This window comes from Oncorhynchus keta, chromosome 26 (genome assembly GCF_023373465.1).
Source record: "Oncorhynchus keta strain PuntledgeMale-10-30-2019 chromosome 26, Oket_V2, whole genome shotgun sequence".
NCBI lineage: Eukaryota > Metazoa > Chordata > Actinopteri > Salmoniformes > Salmonidae > Oncorhynchus > Oncorhynchus keta.
In genome coordinates, this window is record NC_068446.1 from 6,483,405 (window position 1) to 6,503,825 (window position 20,421).

General features: G+C 47.3%; 1 protein-coding gene across 5 annotated transcripts in view; it reads right to left on the minus strand.

Annotated features, from left to right (window-relative positions):
* LOC118358625 (low-density lipoprotein receptor-related protein 8-like) overlaps nucleotides 1-20,202 on the minus strand; it is a 277,435-nt gene extending 257,233 nt beyond the window's left edge. For 4 of the 5 annotated variants that reach the window (XM_052480114.1, XM_052480113.1, XM_052480112.1 and 1 more), the window contains exons 1-2: nucleotides 20,034-20,202; nucleotides 18,838-18,963 (exon numbers count right to left, since the gene is read on the minus strand). In XM_052480114.1, the coding sequence (XP_052336074.1) occupies nucleotides 18,838-18,963; nucleotides 20,034-20,100 (193 nt within the window). In that variant the 5' untranslated portion in view covers nucleotides 20,101-20,202. Of the gene's footprint in view, nucleotides 1-16,253; nucleotides 16,335-18,837; nucleotides 18,964-20,033 lie in introns of those variants that run through there. The other variant, XM_052480115.1, reaches the window with a different exon arrangement.
* Between the last annotated feature and the right edge of the window lie 219 nt (nucleotides 20,203-20,421).

Genomic DNA, 20,421 nt, shown 5'->3' on the forward strand with positions numbered 1-20,421 from the left:
TCAATGATTTTGCCTGTGCTTAGCTCCATTTCATTAATTTTTTATCCTGAAAAACTTCCCAGTCCTTAACAATTACAAGCATTCCCAAAACATGATGCAGCCACCATTCAAAAATCACATTGAGTCCGTGTAATGGGACTATGGGTTGAAGTGAATGAAGGTCAACAGAATCCACTCGAAACAGACATATTACAGTGGTAACTGAGGTACCTCTGAGTGCTTCAGCAGTGAAAAGCTCAATAGGAATTGAACATGTTATTGAACTTAATGTTGGTTGACTGTGACTGACTCCACAAGTGGGTTTTCTGATTAGCCAAATCATTGTGTCTGTCCCGTCCTCTCCTCCTCCATCCTGTTCTCTCTGTTCTTCGATAAAGGAAGGGAAATATGATAGAGCGCCAAAGCCAATCAATCTGTTCTGTAATTCAGCAGTATTTCTCTGACGAGCGGAGCAGAAAAATAGGCTTCGTTGAGGTGGGTCATTAAACTCATTCACTTATATGAACGTTACATTCCTCAGCTTAGTGAAGCTCCGCCACCCCTGATGTACACTCGCTGGAAGATGAAGGGAACAGCGTATGTTTCATCTTCCTCTTCTTGGCTGTTTTATCTGAGGTTATCTGAGGTAATCTCTCTCTCTCTCTCTCTCTCTCTCTCTCTCTCTCTCTCTCTCTCTCTCTCTCTCTCTCTCTCTCTCTCTCTCTCTCTCTCTCTCTCTCTCTCTCTCTCTCTCTCTCTCTCTCTCTCTCTCTCTCTCTCTCTCTCTCTCTCTCTTTCACCCTCCCTCCCTCTCTATCACCCTTTCTATCTCTCTTTCGCCCTCCCTCCCTCTCTCTCCCTCTCCATGTTTTCCTGTTTTGTTAGCAGCAGGTGCGAGAGGCTCTTGATTAGCGATGCAATCTCTTTGAAGCTCTATGAACACACACACACCTTAATTTAATCACCTTGTTGTTGCAAGAAACTTCCTGCATGGCAGGAAATGCAAACTTGTTAAGGATTTAAAAGGCTTCTAATGTTTGTAATTTCCACTTTAAAAGTTCAGATTTGATTTGCCCTAACTAAACATGTATCAACCCCTACATAAATGCCCATTAATTATAATCTACACAATAATTCACGTTTCCTGTAACGGCAGGATTATTTTACTGCCGTGAGAAATGGGTCAAATTCAGATCCTACACCTAGGAAGGAAGGAATATGTCAGTTTCTTGGCACCTGACAAATTGAATAGTGGGAAATTTGATTCTGGGGCTCCTGACAGGATGATATTGTGCAATATTAAATATTCATGAGTTCCTGACGAAGCAGAAGTGAAAATAATTAACCAGGCAAACTGTGAGGAATCTTAATTAAAAGAGGGATCTCTTTCTCCGTACCTCGTTTCCTGTCTCTCTACCTCTTTCTTTCTTTATATCTCCCACTCTTCCCCTCTCGTCCCCTTCTTATTTTCTCATTAATTAACACAGTCCATTTCTCAGAGAACAAAAAGGCAGATGGCCAATAAAATTACAATTACTGAAAATGTCCCTAAAATTTGTGGATTTATGACACCGGGTTCCGCAACGACAGCCGTTTTGTGGAGCCAAATGGGTTAAATGGACTGTTTAGGGTGTGCTTTTACTTGTTTGGGCATTAATAATGGCTATAAAGAACATTCCACTCTTCCCACTATATACCTGTACGAGATAGTAGCTGTGCAGTTCCACGGAATATGGTAATACCAGAATCCCTTTGGCAGGCATACAATAACCTTCCGGCCCACACGCTCTTTCTTCTCACACACACGTGCATATATATGCTCTACATGTGTACAAACACAAACACAATTTGCACTTAGAATAGCTTCAATTCAGGCCTCCCAAGTGGCGCAGTGGTCTAAGGCATTGCATCGCTGTGCAACTAAAAATTCTGGGTTCGAGTCCTGGCTCTGTCGCAGCCGTCTGTGACTGGGAGACTCATGGGGCGGTGGCCCAGCATTGTCTGGGTTAGGGTAGGGTTTGGATGGCAGGGAGGTCCTTGTCCCATTGCACACTAGCGACTCCTGTGGTGGGCTGGGTGCAGTGCACATTGACCTGGTGTTTCCTCTGACACATTGGTTGCGGCTGCCTTCCGGGTTAAGTGGGCACTGTGTCAAGAAGCAGTGCGGCTTGGCTGGGTTGTGTTTTGGAGGATGCACGGCTCTCGACCTTCGCCTCTCCCAAGTCCGTACGGGAGTTGCGGCGATGAGACAAAACTGTAAATACCAACTGGATACCATGAAAAAGGGGTAGATAAATAACAAAAATAAAATAGCTTCAATTTGTCTCGGTAGAAAGCGCTCTACAGGGAGTTGGATGGATGTCCTTTGGCTGGTTGACCCTTCTTGATATGCATGGGAAACTGTTGAGCGTGAAAAACCCGGCAGCGATGCAGTTTTTGACACAAACCGGTGTGTCATACCCCGTTTAAAGGCACATGAATATTTTTGTCTTGCCCAGTCACCTTCAATGGCACACATGCACAACTGGATACCATCAATTGTCTCAAAATCCTTTTTTATCCTTTCTCCACCTCTTCATTTACACTGATTGAATTGGATTTAACAAGTGGAATCAATAAGGGACCTGGTCAGTCTATGTGTTTTTAATGTTTTGTACACTCAGTGTACATACAGCGGAAGTCAGAAGTTTACAAACACTTAGGTTGGAGTCATTAAAACTCGTTTTCCAACCCCTCCACAAATTTCTTGTTAACAAACTATAGTTTTGGCAAGTCGGTTAGGACATCTACTTTGTCCAAGTCATTTTTACAACAATTGTTAACCGACCGATTATTTCACTTATAATTCACTGTATCACAATTCCAGTGGGTCAGAAGTTCACATACACTAAGTTGACTGTGCCTTTAAATAGCTTGTAAAATTCCATAAAATTATGTCATGGCTTTAGAAGCTTCTGATAGGCTCATTTACATAATTTGAGTCAATTGGAGGTGTACCTGTGGATGTATTTCAAGGCCTACCTTCACACTCTGTGCCTCTTTGCTTGACATCATTGGACAATCAAAATAAATCAGCCAAGACCTCAGAAAAAAATTGTAGACCTCCACAAGTCTGTACAAACAATAGTGTTTAAGTATAAACACCATGGGACCACACAGTCGGTCAATACCTCTCAGGAAGGAGACGCGTTCTGTCTCCTAGAGATGAGCGTACTTTGGTGCGAAAAGTGCAAATCCTTCCCAGAACAACAGCAAAGGACCTTGTGAAGATACTTTAGTAAACAGGTACGAAAGTTAGAGGTCGACCGATTAATCGGAATGGCCGATTAATTAGGGCCAATTTCAAGTTTTCATAACAATCGGAAATCGGTATTTTTGGGCACATATTTTAATTTTTTTAAATTTAATTTAGCCTATTTTTTATTTGTATTATTCTTCTTTTTTATACCTTTGTTTAACTTTTTAACTGTGCAAGTCAGTTTTCAATGACGGCCTAGGAACGATGAGAAATCGCTCCGTTTTGTTCATCACGTTTGGCTACCAAAAAAAAACAGAAATTCAGTCATCAAAACGCTGAACTTTTTTCCAAATTAACTCCATAATATCGACTGAAACATGGCAAACGTTGTTTAGAATCAATCCTCAAAACACTTTCACACATCTCTTCGATGATATATCGTTCGTGGAAGTCTGCTTTCTCCTCTGAATCACATGGATGAATGCGAGCAGCTTGGCGATTACGCAACAATTTCAACAAAGGACACTGGGCGGACCCCTGGTAAATGTAGTCTCTTATGACCAATCTTCCAATGATATGCCTACAAATACGTCACAATGCTGCAGACAACTTGGAGAAACGATAGAAAGGGCAGGCTAATTCGTGGCGCTTTCACAGCCATATGAGGAGACAATGGAAAACAGAGCCTCAAAAATCCTGCTCATTTCCTGTTTGAGGTTGCATCTTGGTTTCGCCTGTAAGATCAGTTCTGGGGCACCCACAGATAATATCTTTGCAGTTTTGAAAACGTCAGAGTGTTTTCTTTCCAAAGCTGGCAATTATATGCATAGTCGACCATCTTTTTGTGACAAAATATTGCGCTTAAAACGGGCACGTTTTTTTAATCCAATAATGAAATAGCGCCCCCTAGCTTCAACTGGTTAAAATCAATACATAGAAGTATATATTCTTAAACCTGCATATTTAGCTAAAGGAAATCCAGGTTAGCAGGCAATATTAACCAGGTGAAATTGTGCAACTTCTCTTGCGTTCATTGCACGCAGAGTCAGGGTATATGCAACAGTTTGGGCTGCCTAATTTGCCAGAATTTTACGTAATTATGACATAACATTGAAGGTTGTGTAATGTAACAAGAATATTTACTTATTTCACTGAAATAATAAATGTTGTGTTTTAGAGATGATAGTTTCTAGATTCAACCATATTAATGACCAAAGGCTCGTATCTCTGTGTGTTATGTTATAATTAAGTCTATGATTTGATAGAGCAGTCTGACTGAGCGGTGGTAGGCAGCAGCAGGCTCGTAAGTATTTAGGTGCGGCAGGGTAGCCTAGTGGTTAGAGCGTTGGACTAGTAACTGAAAGGTTGCAAGTTCAAATCCCTGAGCTGACAAGGTACAAATCTGTCGTTCTGCCCCTGAACAGACAGTTAACCCACTGTTCCTAGGCTGTCATTGAAAATAAGAATATGTTCTTAACTGACTTGCCTGGTTAAATAAAGGTAAAATATAAAAAATATAAAAAAATAGCGTTTTAAACGTCACTCGCTCCGAGACTTGGAGTAGTTGTTCCCCATGCTCTGCGTGGAGCGATGGGTAACGCTGTTTCGAGGGTGGCTGTTGTCGATGTGTTCCTGGTTCGAGCCCAGGTGGGAGCGAGGAGAGGGACGGAAGCTATACTGTTACACTGCAATACCATAGTGCCTTTAAGAACATCCAATAGTCAAAGGTATATGAAATACAAATGGTACAGAGAGAAATAGTACTATAAATACCATATTAACTACAACCTAAAACCTCTTACCTTGGAATACTGAAGTATCGCGTTAAAAGGAACCACCAACTGTCATATGTTCTCATGTTCTGAGCAAGGAACTCAAACGTTAGCTTTTTTACATGGCACATACATTGGGGCGAAAAAATATTTGATACACTGCCGATTTTGGAGGTTTTCCTACTTAACTCGCGAGATACGTTTCATTCATAAGCAGTCAACTTTAGAATGGAGGTTAAAACCCACCTCTTCCTGTCGAATGTATCGATTTAAATGGTTTTGCAGTGCGTTATTTCTTGATGCGCATCAGTTCTCATGTTCCCTCACCTTGAAGAGCAGAATCAGTCAGCCACAGCTGTTTCAATACCCACATACATGAAAACACTACTTAAATGTCAAATCAGTAAACAATATAACAATGTGACTTTGAACACTAAGTGGCCAAGAGAGAGGGGTAGCGAATTACATATCGGTTTGATTGCATCATATCACCCTTAACTCCTCTCTCTCCCTCTCAGTCAAGAGAATGAAAACCAAAGGGAAGAGCAAAGAGAGGCGGCTTATGGGAAAAAAAACTAAAGCTGCCCCTAAATGACTCTCTCGTTCTCTCTCTCTCCTTCCTTCCTTCCTTCTCTCTCTCTCCTTCCTTCCTTCTCTCTCTCTCTCTCCTTCCTTCCTTCTCTCTCTCTCTCTCCTTCCTTCTCTCTCTCTCTCTCCTTCCTTCCTTCTCTCTCTCTCTCTCCTTCCTTCCTTCTCTCTCTCTCTCTCTCTCCTTCCTTCCTTCTCTCTCTCTCTCCTTCCTTCCTTCCTTCTCTCTCTCTCTCCTTCCTTCTCTCTCTCTCTCTCCTTCCTTCTCTCTCTCTCCTTCCTTCTCTCTCTCTCTCCTTCCTTCCTTCTCTCTCTCTCCTTCCTTCCTTCTCTCTCTCTCTCTCCTTCCTTCCTTCCTTCTCTCTCTCTCCTTCCTTCCTTCTCTCTCTCTCCTTCCTTCTCTCTCTCTCTCCTTCCTTCCTTCTCTCTCTCCTTCCTTCCTTCTCTCTCTCTCTCTCCTTCCTTCCTTCCTTCTCTCTCTCTCCTTCCTTCCTTCTCTCTCTCTCCTTCCTTCCTTCTCTCTCTCTCTCCTTCCTTCCTTCCTTCTCTCTCTCTCTCCTTCCTTCTCTCTCTCTCTCCTTCCTTCCTTCCTTCTCTCTCTCCTTCCTTCCTTCCTTCTCTCTCTCTCCTTCCTTCCTTCTCTCTCTCTCCTTCCTTCTCTCTCTCTCTCCTTCCTTCCTTCTCTCTCTCCTTCCTTCCTTCTCTCTCTCTCTCTCCTTCCTTCCTTCCTTCTCTCTCTCTCCTTCCTTCCTTCTCTCTCTCTCCTTCCTTCCTTCTCTCTCTCTCTCCTTCCTTCCTTCTCTCTCTCTCTCCTTCCTTCCTTCCTTCTCTCTCTCTCTCCTTCCTTCTCTCTCTCTCTCTCCTTCCTTCCTTCCTTCTCTCTCTCTCTCCTTCCTTCTCTCTCTCTCTCTCCTTCCTTCTCTCTCTCTCTCTTCCTTCTCTCTCTCTCTCCTTCCTTCCTTCTCTCTCTCTCCTTCCTTCCTTCTCTCTCTCTCTCCTTCCTTCCTTCCTTCTCTCTCTCTCTCCTTCCTTCTCTCTCTCTCCTTCCTTCCTTCTCTCTCTCCTTCCTTCTCTCTCTCTCTCCTTCCTTCCTTCCTTCTCTCTCTCTCTCTCCTTCCTTCTCTCTCTCTCCTTCCTTCTCTCTCTCTCTCTCCTTCCTTCTCTATCTACCAGCCCTGTCGCAGACTAATCCTAGATAATGAACAGACTTAAACCACAAAATCTTTAATGACCGCATCAGATGTTCCATCCCAGACCAGGCCATCTTGGTTTAAAGCCAATAACAGACCTTTTTTTCACTGTCAACAACAGCTGCTGTATCAACCTGCGTACATGCATGCTTGGGTAGGCTTGTATGCACAGTGTGTGTGCATGTGACTGTGTGCGTCTGTACTGTACCGTGTGTGCATAGGTACGTACATATTTGCATGTATAAATGCGTGTGTGTGTGCCACACATGAATGTCTGTCTGAGTGTGTTTGTTCTTGATCAGACAGTGACCAATGTGTCCAATGAGGTCAGTTACCCCCACCCCACCCCCACCGACTACCCCCACCCCCACCGACTAATGGATTGGTTCTAAATGAAGTTGTGTGATTCAGGACAGGACTGGGGGCGAGTGCACCTGTGTGCAGTGGGTATGCAGGCACCTTACAGCTGACATGCATTCGTGGGCATCAAAGCAGAAAGCAGCACCTGCGCTCAGACAGGACCCGGGACGGACTGGAGCAACTACACAGAACAGTCCACCGCAGTGTCACAGGAGGAGGAGGAGGGGGAAAGAGAAGGAAGTGGAGGGTGAGCATGGTAAGCGCTGATGTCTGTGGCAGAGCTACAAAGACCAGACAGAACCAAACAGAACTGCTCCTAATATGACAGGCTACTGAAGTTTCAACAACCCACACAGCAATCTGCCTGAGAAACTAACTGGCCAGGTGCAACATCAAACAGTCGACACAGATATCATTTAAAATAGACCAAGGTGACCATTGTGCTGTGGATGTATGAATTTGCCAGGCGGTCGGGTCGTCGTACTCACCTACAGACTTGATAACTGGAGAGGGACACGGAGAGAGGGAGAGAGAGAGAGCAGACTGGTGTTCTGCTGCATTGAAGACGGTGTAATGATATGTAAAGGTCTCGGTCGAGCACGGCCGGCACAGCTGGCCTCAGAGAGGTACTCCTTAAGGGTGAGTGGGATGTTAAAGCGCATCGTCAAACAGCTTATAAAATCTTAATGCAGTTCAGGGACGGCGCTCCAAAGAAAACAAACATTATCGACAACAACAGGGCATAAACAGAGCGGCCATCAGACACGGATAAGCATGCACTACACACACACACACACACACACACACCATTATCTGTGAATCTCAGTAAGTGTGTGTAAGGCGGAGGAACATGGGCCTCTCAGTAATAGTGGTGTAGAGCGTTGAGTGTCAGCTCCCACATGGCCAGGAGGTCTGAATAGAGAGAGGCCAGGGGGGGAGACTCTGATGGGGTAAACACATTGAAAACAGAAGCAGTGGATGAAAAGGAGAGAGAGGGAGAGCTTGAGGAGAGATCAGTGGGGCTGAGGATGGGGGGGGGGTGTATACACAGTCCTCCTCCCCTATAGATGTGTACCTACGAGAAATACACATCTTCTTGGGCCTGCCTGATTTTCTCCCAAGGCTTGAATATCTTCTGTGGCTCTTCATCTCTCCATCTTCACCCCTCTATCACTCTTTCCCTCAACCCCTTTTCTCCGTTAGCCCCCCCGCCCCCCCCTCTATGATAAAGAGCCCCGAGAGCTTGTTACAGCGTGTTAAGATATCGGCTCAGCAGGAATCAGCACAGTCGACAGGGCTGCCGATGACGCTACGCAATGTCTCGAATACCCGGGCCGCGAGCGCTGCAAACCATCAAAGAGAACCGGGGCGGGGCATCTAGGCCGCCTCGTCGTCGCTCTCACTGCAACGCATGACAAGCGAAATCCCCTCAAGGTAAAGAGTCGCTCTGGGAGCTTAGTGAGAACCCTGCTACGGGTTTATAGAGGAGATATGTACGAGCGGTGTAATTGTCATCAACGCAAACAGCCTTATCCACTACGGAGTTCGCTAGAGGTAAGAGAGATGAGGTAGGCAGGGAGGAAGAAAAAAAAAGAGAGCGACTCAATAGGATTTCATCCACTCTAAAAGGGTACAGAATCTTCAGAGGAGGATACACGCTTGTGAGTGTGTGTGTGTGTGTGTGGTTAATTATGAGGCTGTGGCTGTGTGACGCTAGTGTTGGCTCTGCGCTGAGCGGAGATCTTAGTGCAGAGATACCAAACCATCAAAGCCTTTGCTGTCCCTCGGCAAGGACCGGCCTGGAAAATCACATTTCACCCCTCTCTCCCAAAATGACACACACACACACACACACACACCCTCGTGGCAACAAGGACAGCACAGTTCCAGGGACCTCACCTCAACTCCCAAATCCTACTTTTAGCAAACTCTGATTTCCCACTCTCCTAAACCATAGTAAGACATTCGCGTCGGATTCCCTCAAGGGAGAATGTTTTATTTTTTATTTATTTCACCTTTATTTAACCAGGTAGGCTAGTTGAGAACAAGTTCTCATTTGCAACTGCGACTTGGCCAAGATAAAGCATAGCAGTGTGAACAGACAACACAGAGTTACACATGGAGTAAACAATTAACAAGTCAATAACACAGTAGAAATAAAGGGGAGTCTATATACAATGTGTGCAAAAGGCATGAGGAGGTAGCCGAATAATTACAATATTGCAGATTAACACTGGAGTGATAAATGATCAGATGGTCATGTACAGGTAGAGATACTGGTGTGAAGCATTAATGCAGACATCTTCTTCAAGGGTCTAGGCTAGGGCGATTGAATGGCTAGTCATGGCCCTATGGCCCTGAAACTAACTCAGAATACACAGGGAGGGGGGCAAAATAACCTGCCTCTGACTTCCAAAACAAACTTTTAAGAACGAACCCTGTGAGGTTGACAATGACATGCGGCAGAAACAGGGCCTCTGTAGCTCTGTCACTGAACAGAAAGCTAGGTATTACATCTAGCAGATAGATTTAATACCTTTACAGGTGCCTATGTTTAATTCACGAACGTTCTTTCGCGGAGTGTATGTTGGTCCGCATCGCAGCGCTCCCCTCGCTCTCTGACTACAGAGTGAGAACTGGTCATGAAAAACAGGATTATAAACAGGGGATGTAAATAAACCTGAGTCACATTAAGATTTACCCTAATCTGTGTAGGGGATTAGGTGATGATACCCTGTCAGGCGCTGGGGGAGATGAAATGGAAACAAAACAACAGAGAGAACAAGACGGAGAGAGGAAGAGGAAACAGGATTTCTGTGCCGGGAGTTTGACTTTGAACAATATGTCAGTTTGCGCAGGCAGAGCGGAGTGGCGGCGAGGTGCAATATCGGGCCACGGCAGAGAGGGAAATCTGGCTTGACGGTAAACAAGGTAATCAGAGGAAAGAAAAGAAACAACAAACCACAAATTCCCCTGGTTGCACCCTTCTCTCATTGGGCTTTGGGGGGAGAGAGAGAGAGAGAGAGAGAGGGGGAGGCGAGAGAGAGAGAGGGAGAGAGTAAGAGAGAGAGACAGAGACAGAGAGAGAGGGGTAAGGTTAGAGAGAGCGAGAGAGAGAGAGACAGAGAGAGAAGGTTAGAGAGAGAGAGAGAGAGAGAGAGAGAGAGAGAGAGAGAAGGTTAGAGAGAGAGAGAGGGGGGGGAAGGTTAGAGAGAGCGAGAGAGAGAGAGAGATAGAGACAGAGAGAGAAGGTTAGAGAGAGAGAGAGAGAGAGAGAGAGGGAGAGAGAGAGAGAGAGAGAGAGAGAGAGAGAGAGAGAGAGACAGAGACAGAGAGACAGAGAGACAGAGAGAGGGGGAGGCGAGAGAGAGAGAGGGAGAGAGAGAGAGAGACAGAGACAGAGGGGTAAGGTTAGAGAGAGCGAGAGAGAGAGAGACAGAGAGAGAAGGTTAGAGAGAGAGAGAAGGTTAGAGAGAGAGAGAGAGAGAGAGAGAGAGAGAGAGAGAGAGAGAGAGAGAGAGAGAGAGAGAGAGAGAGAGGGGAGGTTAGAGAGAGCGAGAGAGAGAGAGAGAGAGATAGAGACAGAGAGAGAAGGTTAGAGAGAGAGAGAGAGAGAGAGAGGGAGAGAGACAGAGACAGAGAGAGAGGGGGAAGGTGAGAGAGAGAGAGAGAGAGAGAGAGAGAGAGAGAGAGAGAGAGAGAGAGAGAGAGAGAGAGAGAGAGAGAGAGAGAGAGGCAGAGAGAGGGGGAAGGTTAGAGAGAGCGAGAGAGAGAGAAGGTGAGAGAGAGAGAGAGAGAGAGAGAGAGAGAGAGAGAGAGAGAGAGAGAGAGAAGGTTATAGAGAGAGAGAGAGAGAGAGAGAGAGAGAGAGAGAGAGAGAGAGAGAGAGAGAGAGAGAGAGAGAGAGAAAGAGAGACAGAGACAGAGAGAGAGGGGGAAGGTTAGAGAGAGAGAGAGAGAGAGAGAGAGAGAGAGAGAGAAGGTTAGAGAGAGCGAGAGAGAGAGAGAGGTTGAGGGCTCCACTACTGTCCAATATAATGCTGCTGTCCTTCATGATTACCTCAAAGCCTGAGATAACGCTGACGCAAGTTGATAAAAAGTGGTTCACATTGACCCTTGCAGGTAAACACTATAGTCGGGGTTTCCTGAACTGGGTAGCGTGGGTGCACATTTGTTTTTTTTGCCCAAATTTTGTAGTGCTAGGGCAAAAACCTAAATGTGCACCCAGGGGGAGCCCCCCAGGACAGAGTTTGGGAAACTCTACAGTAGAGGAGACTGCCTCTCCTCTCCTCTCCATGTCAGTAGCATGTGGCCGGTTGGCCAGGTCAACCATGTGTCTACTGGTGGAAAGAGAAGCCTGATTGGCCCAAAAGACAAACCTTTATATTAACGCCTTGACTGCCTGTGACACCAGTCTACCAGTCTACCGTGCTCCAGGCTCTGCCTGTGTTATTCACATCTGCTCCTCTATCTGTATGTATGTATGTATGTATGTATGTATGTATGTATGTATGTATGTATGTATGTATGTATGTATGTATGTATGTATGTATGTATGTATGTATGTACTGTACTTGTGTGTATCTCACTATCCTCATTTCCCCTCTCTTCTTCTCCGTTGCGCTCGCTCTCACTTTGTTTGTCTCACCTGTTTCTCCTCTCTCTACCTCCCTCTCTCTCTCCAGCCATCTCTCTCCCCTTCCCCCCTCTCTCCCCTTCCCCTCGCTCCCCTTCCCCTCTCTCTCCCCTTCTCCCCTCTCTCCCCTTCCCCTCGCTCCCCTTCCCCCTCTCTCCCCTTCCCCTCGCTCCCCTTCCCCTCGCTCCCCTTCCCCTCGCTCCCCTTCCCCCCTCTCCCCTTCCCCCTCTCTCCCCTTCCCCCTCTCTCCCCTTCCCCTCGCTCCCCTTCCCCTCTCTCTCCCCTTCCCCTCGCTCCCCTTCCCCCTCTCTCCCCTTCCCCTCGCTCCCCTTCCCCCTCTCTCCCCTTCCCCCCACTCTCCCCCTTCCCCTCTCTCCCCTTCCCCTCCCTCCCCTTCCCCTCCCTCTCCTTCCCCTCCCTCTCCTTCCCCTCCCTCTCCTTCCCCTCGCTCCCCTTCCCCTCGCTCCCCTTCCCCTCGCTCCCCTTCCCCTCTCTCTCCCCCTTCCCCCTTCTCCCCTCTCTCCCCTTCCCCCTTCTCCCCTCTCTCCCCTTCCCCCCTCTCTCCCCTTCCCCCTCGCTCCCCTTCCCCTCTCTCTACCCTTCCCCTCGCTCCCCTTCCCCTCTCTCTACCCTTCCCCTCTCTCCCACCATACATACTGCTTTGCTGTGCCACTGCCAGTATGACCCAGGTTTCCCTCATGTGGCAGGGACCATTCTCATTAGTACGCAGACAGCCCATAAAGGCCTGTGAAATATTCTCCCCCCAGCACAGACTCACAGCCCTATAAATCACCACAACCTCCACAGCCACAGAGCAGCCCACTGGCAAATCAATGGCAGGCTAGAGACCCAAGCACTCACGTGCAATCCATAGGGGCCGATTGGGGTGACGGGACAGAGGGAGGGTGGTAGGGAAGGAGGAGAGGATAGAGGAAAGGGTGAGGGAGCAGAAAGGAGGATTAGAGGAGGGAGTGGTACAGTGGAGAGGAGGGAGAGACAGGGGGAGGGAGAGAAGTGGGGAGGGGGAGAGAGGATAGAGGGGTGAAATCCGTGAAAGGAGTGAGTGTAAATAAGGAGGGAGGGAGTAGAGAGAGAGAGAGAGAGAGAGAGAGAGAGAGAGAGAGAGAGAGAGAGAGAGAGAGAGAGAGAGAGAGAGAGAGAGAGAGAGAGAGAGAGAGAGAGAGAGAGAGAGAGAGAGAGAGAGAGAGAGAGAGAGAGAGAGAGAGAGAGACAGAGAGAGAGAGAGAGAGAGAAAGACAGAGAGAGAGAGAGAGACAGAGAGGGAGAGAGACAGAGACAGAGAGAGAGGGAGAGAGAGAGAGAGAGAGAGAGAGAGAGAGAGAGAGAGAGAGAGAGAGAGAGAGAGAGAGAGAGAGAGAGAGAGAGAATCCTGTTGATGATGAATGTGTCCTCATGGAGAATGCGACAGAGATATAGAGAGAGAGAGAGAGAGAGAGAGACAGAGACAGAGATATAGAGAGAGCTAGAGGCTTCACAGCTCCCTGAATCGGTTTTCCTTTTTCCATAATATTTGAGATGGTGAAAAGCACAGAGAGAGTAATGATCTTCTCTATCCTCGGGCAGACACAGACGGCCCACTCGCTCGCTCCCCCCCTCTCTCTCTCTCTCACACACACCGAGCGAGACACACACTCGCCTCTCAAGCGCTCACCCGCTGAGACACACACTAATTGGATTATAACTATGCAAATGGACAGTGTGAACTACACACACACACACACACACACACACACACACATACACACATAAACACAAACACACAGGGTCTGTAGATCCCATAGCCTCTCTTAAATTCCGTCTGAATTACAATACACACTGTGTCAATACAAGGCCATTATTCTAACAGTCCCACACTCAACAGCAGCAGTGAGCGAGAGAGAGAGGACTACCAGACCCGGTCCCATATAGACCCGGTGGGGTCCAGACCCGGTCCCATATAGACCCGGTCGTCCCCAGACCCGGTCCCATATAGACCCGGTCGGGTCCAGACCCGGTCCCATATAGACCCGGTCGGGTCCAGACCCGGTCTGAATGAGGGAAAGGCAATGTTTCTGCTACTTTATTAACTGAAGCTAGCTGAAGCATATAAGAACCGAGGAGCTCAAGTCGGTGGGGGGAGGGGCCGTACAGCGCGCGTGTGCGTGTGTGTGGGTGTGTGTGTGTGTGTGTGGGGCTGAGTAGCAGGCAATGGGAAGGCGGGAGAGAGGGACAGCAGCAACCAAGCCGACACGCACTAGTTACTAACATGTAGCTGCCAGAGCTCGGTTAAGTATCTTCCAATCTGATTACATAGCACCTGTTTTGACTGCATCAAACCCGAGAAGTGAAGCTCGCTGGGTAGGCTCATTCAGGCTATATAGGCTGCGCTTTCACCCCTCCTAGCTGCGCAATTACAACAACAGCTCCATTCAGAGTATTAAGTAGCGGCCTACCTGTTGGCTACTGGTCGTTGTAGCCTATCCTTCTCATTTAACTTTGAATTCTTCCTTGATTTCCTAACGTGCTTGCCAAGGCACACACAGAGCCAGAGGCTGTTGCCACTTTGATCTCTTGTGATTGGGTCGTCAACAACAAGCTACACGCGCCACTGTCGTGAAAGTCGAGCGCAGCGGCATAAGAGACCATTTTCTCTCTCTCTCTCTACACTGCAGCAGTCGCATTCGGATCTGTACGGGTCCTTACCGGCAAAATCAGTTACAATTAATAATACTCGAGACCCGTGACAATCAAATCCGATCCTAGGGACAATGACCGAATTTCAGACCCAGCCCTGTCCCGGGTAATACGCGTGAAGACCTCTACCCTAAGGCTACAACTGAACTCTACTATAATTCACTAACACTACTGCAACACCCAAACCCATTCACAAAAGGAAGGTATTGGCACTGTAGTAGAACATGATACTATTGAAGACAGCTATTCTTTCTGACTTTCGCATCTCTGTGGCCTGTTTATGCCTCGTCAAAACTGTACCCTATCCAGCCAACATCGTTCTGCTGAAATATGGTTTGGGATACCGAGAGGAAAGCACCCTCTCCTCAATAATGAGAGGACCAGGGGTAGTAGTGCAATGGGGGTGGGGGGTGGGGGGGCTGTGACTGCACACAAGCAGGTAGACATGCAGGAAACAAGGTGGCTCAGCTTTACTGTAGCTGGACATGGCTCCTGTTGTACCCGCCTCCGCGTGTGACTGTGAGGTATCTAGCCCGTCTGTCACAATCGGGTGTCTCCAGCTATCCTGCCGCAGGTAGCATTCCTGTACACCCCCTCTCCCTCCGACCACATAAATTGTTTTCTCCTAGACAGACAGACGGACGTGCGTGTGCGCGAGCGCTCGTGTCAGCACGTGTGTGCGCGTACTGGCGTGCGAGCGGGCTAAATGCCAGGGCTGACTCATACGACACCAGTCTTTTCAACACACACACACACACATTTCTACTGGCATGTTTTTACTGCCAGCCACAAAGAGGACTCATGTCAGCTCTGACCTAGAGCTGGCGTGGGTGTGAGACGTGCAGCCCCCGTGCAAGCCTCTACTCTTCTCTGTACTGAAGAGCTCTAAAGCATGCAAAGCGTACCAGCCTTTTAAAATGGTTGGGTAGGTTTTCATCTATCTGAGTGGTGAGCACAGGATCCCGACAGGGTCATGGTGAATTGATTAAGACCCTGCCCTCTGACCTGATGTGTTGCCTTTAAAGTATGACCCCAAAATGGGCTGTTGTCGTAAAGCAGGACTCTCCCACCCTGTTCCTGTAGGTTTTCCCTCCGACCCTAATCTAACGCATCCTGATTCTAATAATTAGCTGGCTGATGAGTTCAATCAGGTTAGTTACAACTGGGGTTGGAGCGAAAACCTACAGGAGGCTAACTCTGCAGGATGTGTCCGTGCATGTTGGAGTCCAGGGTACGATGTGATGTTTGGCATTTCTCCTGGCATTACCGTGCGCGTGTTCGTTTGCCTGGGTCGAGCTTTACACACAGCGAGAGGCGTGAAATGTGCGTTAATGTCTAATCCGTGGACAGCTCTTCCCTTGGCTACAATAGAGTGTCTCTGTCTCAGACACACTCAGTGCTGTTGTGTAGAACTATTGTGTTGTGTTCCTGTGCGACTGAGACCCGAGCAGGGGCTGAGACTGGGCCAGACAGGCAGTGTTGGGGGGGGGGGTTGGGGGGTGCTGAGCAAAACAACACTGCTTTGACACTGCAATAATCACGTCCATAAAGGAGAGGGGAGGCATCTGTTTCACACCGGGAGGATAAATAAAACCCTTTCTTAACTGGCGTCATCCAATATCATTCAGAGCGGCCTTGTTTAGGAAAGTGTTTTAAAATTGAAATTAAACTAAATACCCAGGGTTGATATCCCCCCCCCCAAAATGAATTATATTGCACTGAAATAACCCGGACAAAGTTAGAATCTTTTTCTATGTTTTATGTGTCTCTCTATGTCTGTGTCTACACACACACACCTGATAAGGAGGGGTGTGGCCTCCCTCCCCTCTCTGTCTCTCGGGGCAACAGGAGCGGAATCCCCTCTGAGGCTGGTGTGAACGACACTAGGAGGAAGAGAGACATGCAGGAGAGGAGGGAGGGATGAGGAGAGACACGCACAAAATACACCCAATCTAGCAGGACTTATTCTAACACTGGAGAAGGCTTGTGGGTAATCCCTGTGGAGAGGGACAGGGGCCTGGCACTGAGACTGAGACAGAGACGGATCATATTGGCAGTGGCACAGGAGAGAGGGAGAGAGGTGTGCTGCCTGAGATAGGTGCAGGGCTGCCGGGTCAGGTTACTGGGCTAAGTTAGCATCTTGGCAGTGTTGTGACCAGGCTTAAGGCAGGGAGCCCAGAGGTGGTGCGCTGGTTGTAGAGCACAGATTGTTATGGGGCGAGACAAAATGTCAGGGGCCACTGCTGTTCTGGCACATCATGTTTTGTTTACCAGTATGAATTACTTTGCCCTTCTCTCCAACCCTCCCCTCTCCTCTACCCATGTCCTCTCCTCTGTTCTCATCTCCTTTATTCACCCCTCTGCTCCTCTCCTCCTCTCTCCCGTCTCCCTCGCTCCTGTGTTGTGTTTTTAGCTGGCGATGTGGGGCTTGGGGAGCCACTGCTAGCAGCACTGGCATCTGCTGGAGAGCTTGGCGCACCGCCAGAGGGTATCGCTTTGGCAACCAGTCGTGCCATCGGATTTATCTCCAACCTGTCAGCTGATGCCCTTTGTGGGGGTAAGACAAGCGGGCACAGCCTCCTTGGCTTGGCATGGCGCTGGCACTCTCCGCTCCTCTCTTCCCAGGTTGTCTGCCATGCATACCTTCGAAAGACCCTGGCCTTTTAAAGCACCAGGCATAGCACAGGAGACCTGGGAGGCAGCACCATGAAATGCCACCCAGCCCTCGTTGGCTAGGGGGTACAAGTCCCGAGGAGTAGAGAGGAGGAGAGGGTGGGAGACAGAAAGAGAGAGCGAGAGGGACAGGTTGAAATATAGAGAGAAGCTAAGTAGCTTATATGTAGAGGAATGACTAGATAGAGGGAGAACAGATGGGGAAAGAGTCTCTTCCCTGTCTGGCTGGCAGGTTTAAAGTTGGGGAACGAGAGGGGGAGTGGGGTCATGTTTGAGATGCTGGTTGTGGGGACCAGCATCTCTGTCATTGACCTGTGTGTGGCACAGTAGGCTTTTTTGTTGTAACTGAGGGCACTTCCTTCAAATAACAACAACATCAACTCACTTCCATCAGGACAAAGGCTGTGTTTATAGATCTGTTGCAGTGTTGTGACACTAGCACTGCTCGAGGCTATGTTTATAGATCTGTTGCAGTGTTGTGACACTAGCACTGCTCGAGGCTGTGTTTATAGATCTGTTGCAGTGTTGTGACACTAGCACTGCTCGAGGCTATGTTTATAGATCTGTTGCAGTGTTGTGACACTAGCACTGCTCTAGGCTGTGTTTATAGATCTGTTGCAGTGTTGTGACACTAGCACTGCTCGAGGCTATGTTTATAGATCTGTTGCAGTGTTGTGACACTAGCACTGCTCGAGGCTGTGTTTATAGATCTGTTGCAGTGTTGTGACACCAGCACTGCTCGAGGCTGTGTTTATAGATCTGTTGCAGGGTTGTGACACTAGCACTGCTCGAGGCTATGTTTATAGATCTGTTGCAGTGTTGTGACACTAGCACTGCTCGAGGCTGTGTTTATAGATCTGTTGCAGTGTTGTGACACTAGCACTGCTCGAGGCTATGTTTATAGATATGTTGCAGTGTTGTGACACTAGCACTGCTCGAGGCTATGTTTATAGCTCTGTTGCAGTGTTGTGACACTAGCACTGCTCGAGGCTATGTTTATAGATCTGTTGCAGTGTTGTGACACTAGCACTGCTCGAGGCTATGTTTATAGCTCTGTTGCAGTGTTGTGACACTAGCACTGCTCGAGGCTATGTTTATAGCTCTGTTGCAGTGTTGTGACACCAGCACTGCTCGTTTTAAAAAACTTTCCCAACGAGTGTTGTCGCCAATCATTATAATCTGTAGCCAGTCGATGTTAGACAAGCTTGCAAATGTCACGCTATGCCTAGGACAACAAGCAGGTGTGCACGTGCAGTGCTGCTATTGGCTTATGACACGTGGAGACAAAAATGAATTGGCAACTTTAACTTAACTGTTCATCCAATTAGTTGCGTGGCAAATTCTTCATTGATCATTTGCTGGCTGACTCTTCAAATTGTGTTCATTATGAAATGACTTAATCAATTCCAAGTACCAATTAAGTAAATTATTGATATCTACAATGGTATCTGTTTCCAGACCCTTCTTTTCAATGTGCTCATACAATCAATTTACTATGAAAATAATAGTCAAGTTCCTATCCACTCAGCGGTGGCAATATGAACTCCATATCCACATGACATTGTAAAAACTCCCAACACCTGCTGACCCTATGTGCAATGCGTATTGATGCCCCCAGGCGCCTCCACAATACAACGGGGATCACATATGTGCTACAGTATAGTATCTGCTCATGGACATGTGTTCGGCAGGTGTTAGGCTACTTACGACAGTTTTCTTCATCGCTGTTGTCAGAGCAGTCATCGTCCTCGTCACATCTCCAGAGAGTAGGTATGCACCTTCCGTTCTTGCATTGAAACTGACCCGTTTCGCAATTCGTATCAGTATGAGTTCCTGCAGATAAGACCAAGATAAACCCGTGAATAAAACAGTAAAAAATGTATATATGTTTAGGTTGTGTTACAAAATATAGGTTGTGCGCCAGGGACATGTCACCAATTCATCCCAAAACGCCCACGCGCAACGCGCACAACTGTTCTATCGGCGGTAGGAAACATTGTTATGAAATTGCTAGATGTTTCATTGATCCACTGATACAACCGGGTTTTACAGAGGTTCATTGATACAATGTTGTTGCAACAAGGGTTGGAGCCACTATTACTAAGTGATGTTTTAATGGATGCCGTAATACATTGTTATTAGCCTTTACAACACAGTCTGGGGACAAACAGCGTTGATTACTATCCATGATAAGCACAACATTCATTGAGAACAGAAGCAAAACGCAAGTGTCATTTAACTGGCACGAGGTCTATATGGGAATTATTTACGTCTAATCATTTCAAATTGGAATGCAAAACTAGAACTGTTGGACTTTCATGTATCCCAAATGGGTGTCCTATTTGTGTGACTGTTGACAACACAGTCAGAAATGTAATGTAGGCTATAACAGGCTTTTACAAGCCAACTCAAAATATGCGGCCGATTGAATAAAAAATGAACAGCGAGCATGCCCATGCATTGGATCAATGAGGAAATAATGGAACTACTACCCCTTCCACGTAGCCTGCCTTCCTAGTAGCCTAGGCGACACGTTGTGTTCAAGCGGAGGTTTAGGCTGCCTTCCATATGTCATTCATGCACATGTTGGCTCCCTCCCGCGCATTGTCATTTACTAGGCTGGGTAAAGAACAGTAACGACTGTTTTCGTGACGTTGTAGAACAAGTACCAACATCAGAGCACATATAACCTGCTTTAAAATAGTATTTAGTGCAGGTCAACATGAATGTCCTGTTGTGGTGACTGTTTGAAAATAAGGAGTGGGATCGACGCTGCTCCTCTACCTTCTACGATGCTTACTCGATACACTGGCGAGATCAGTTCGGCAACGTCGCTTACCCATATTCACCATTCGTTGTCATGAAAATTCCCTCTCCGACGATCAATGATAAAAATGTCTTACCTTGGGTGGAGTGGAGCTCCATTAGCAACACATGTAAGAGCATTAGCTTCCCGACTTCTGTCCACATCTTTAAAAGAAGAGGTGAGTCGTGGTTGTGTTGCTCATACGGGTAGACTTAAAGAAGCAAGCAGGCGCTTCCACTCGCTATGCAATGCCACACTGCGCTCGGCTCCAGACACCGCTGCCTGCCTGCCTGCCTGCCTGCCTCAGAAGCAATTTGAATCAATGACGTTTATGGGCGGGATTGAGCCTGCGGTAATGTAGTAAAACTGAACAAATGTAAGGCATTGACTGTATATATATATATAGATCTGTTTATATATATATACACGAGACAAAAAAAAAATATATATATATACAGCTGTCGAAGTGACCCTGCATCTTCGAA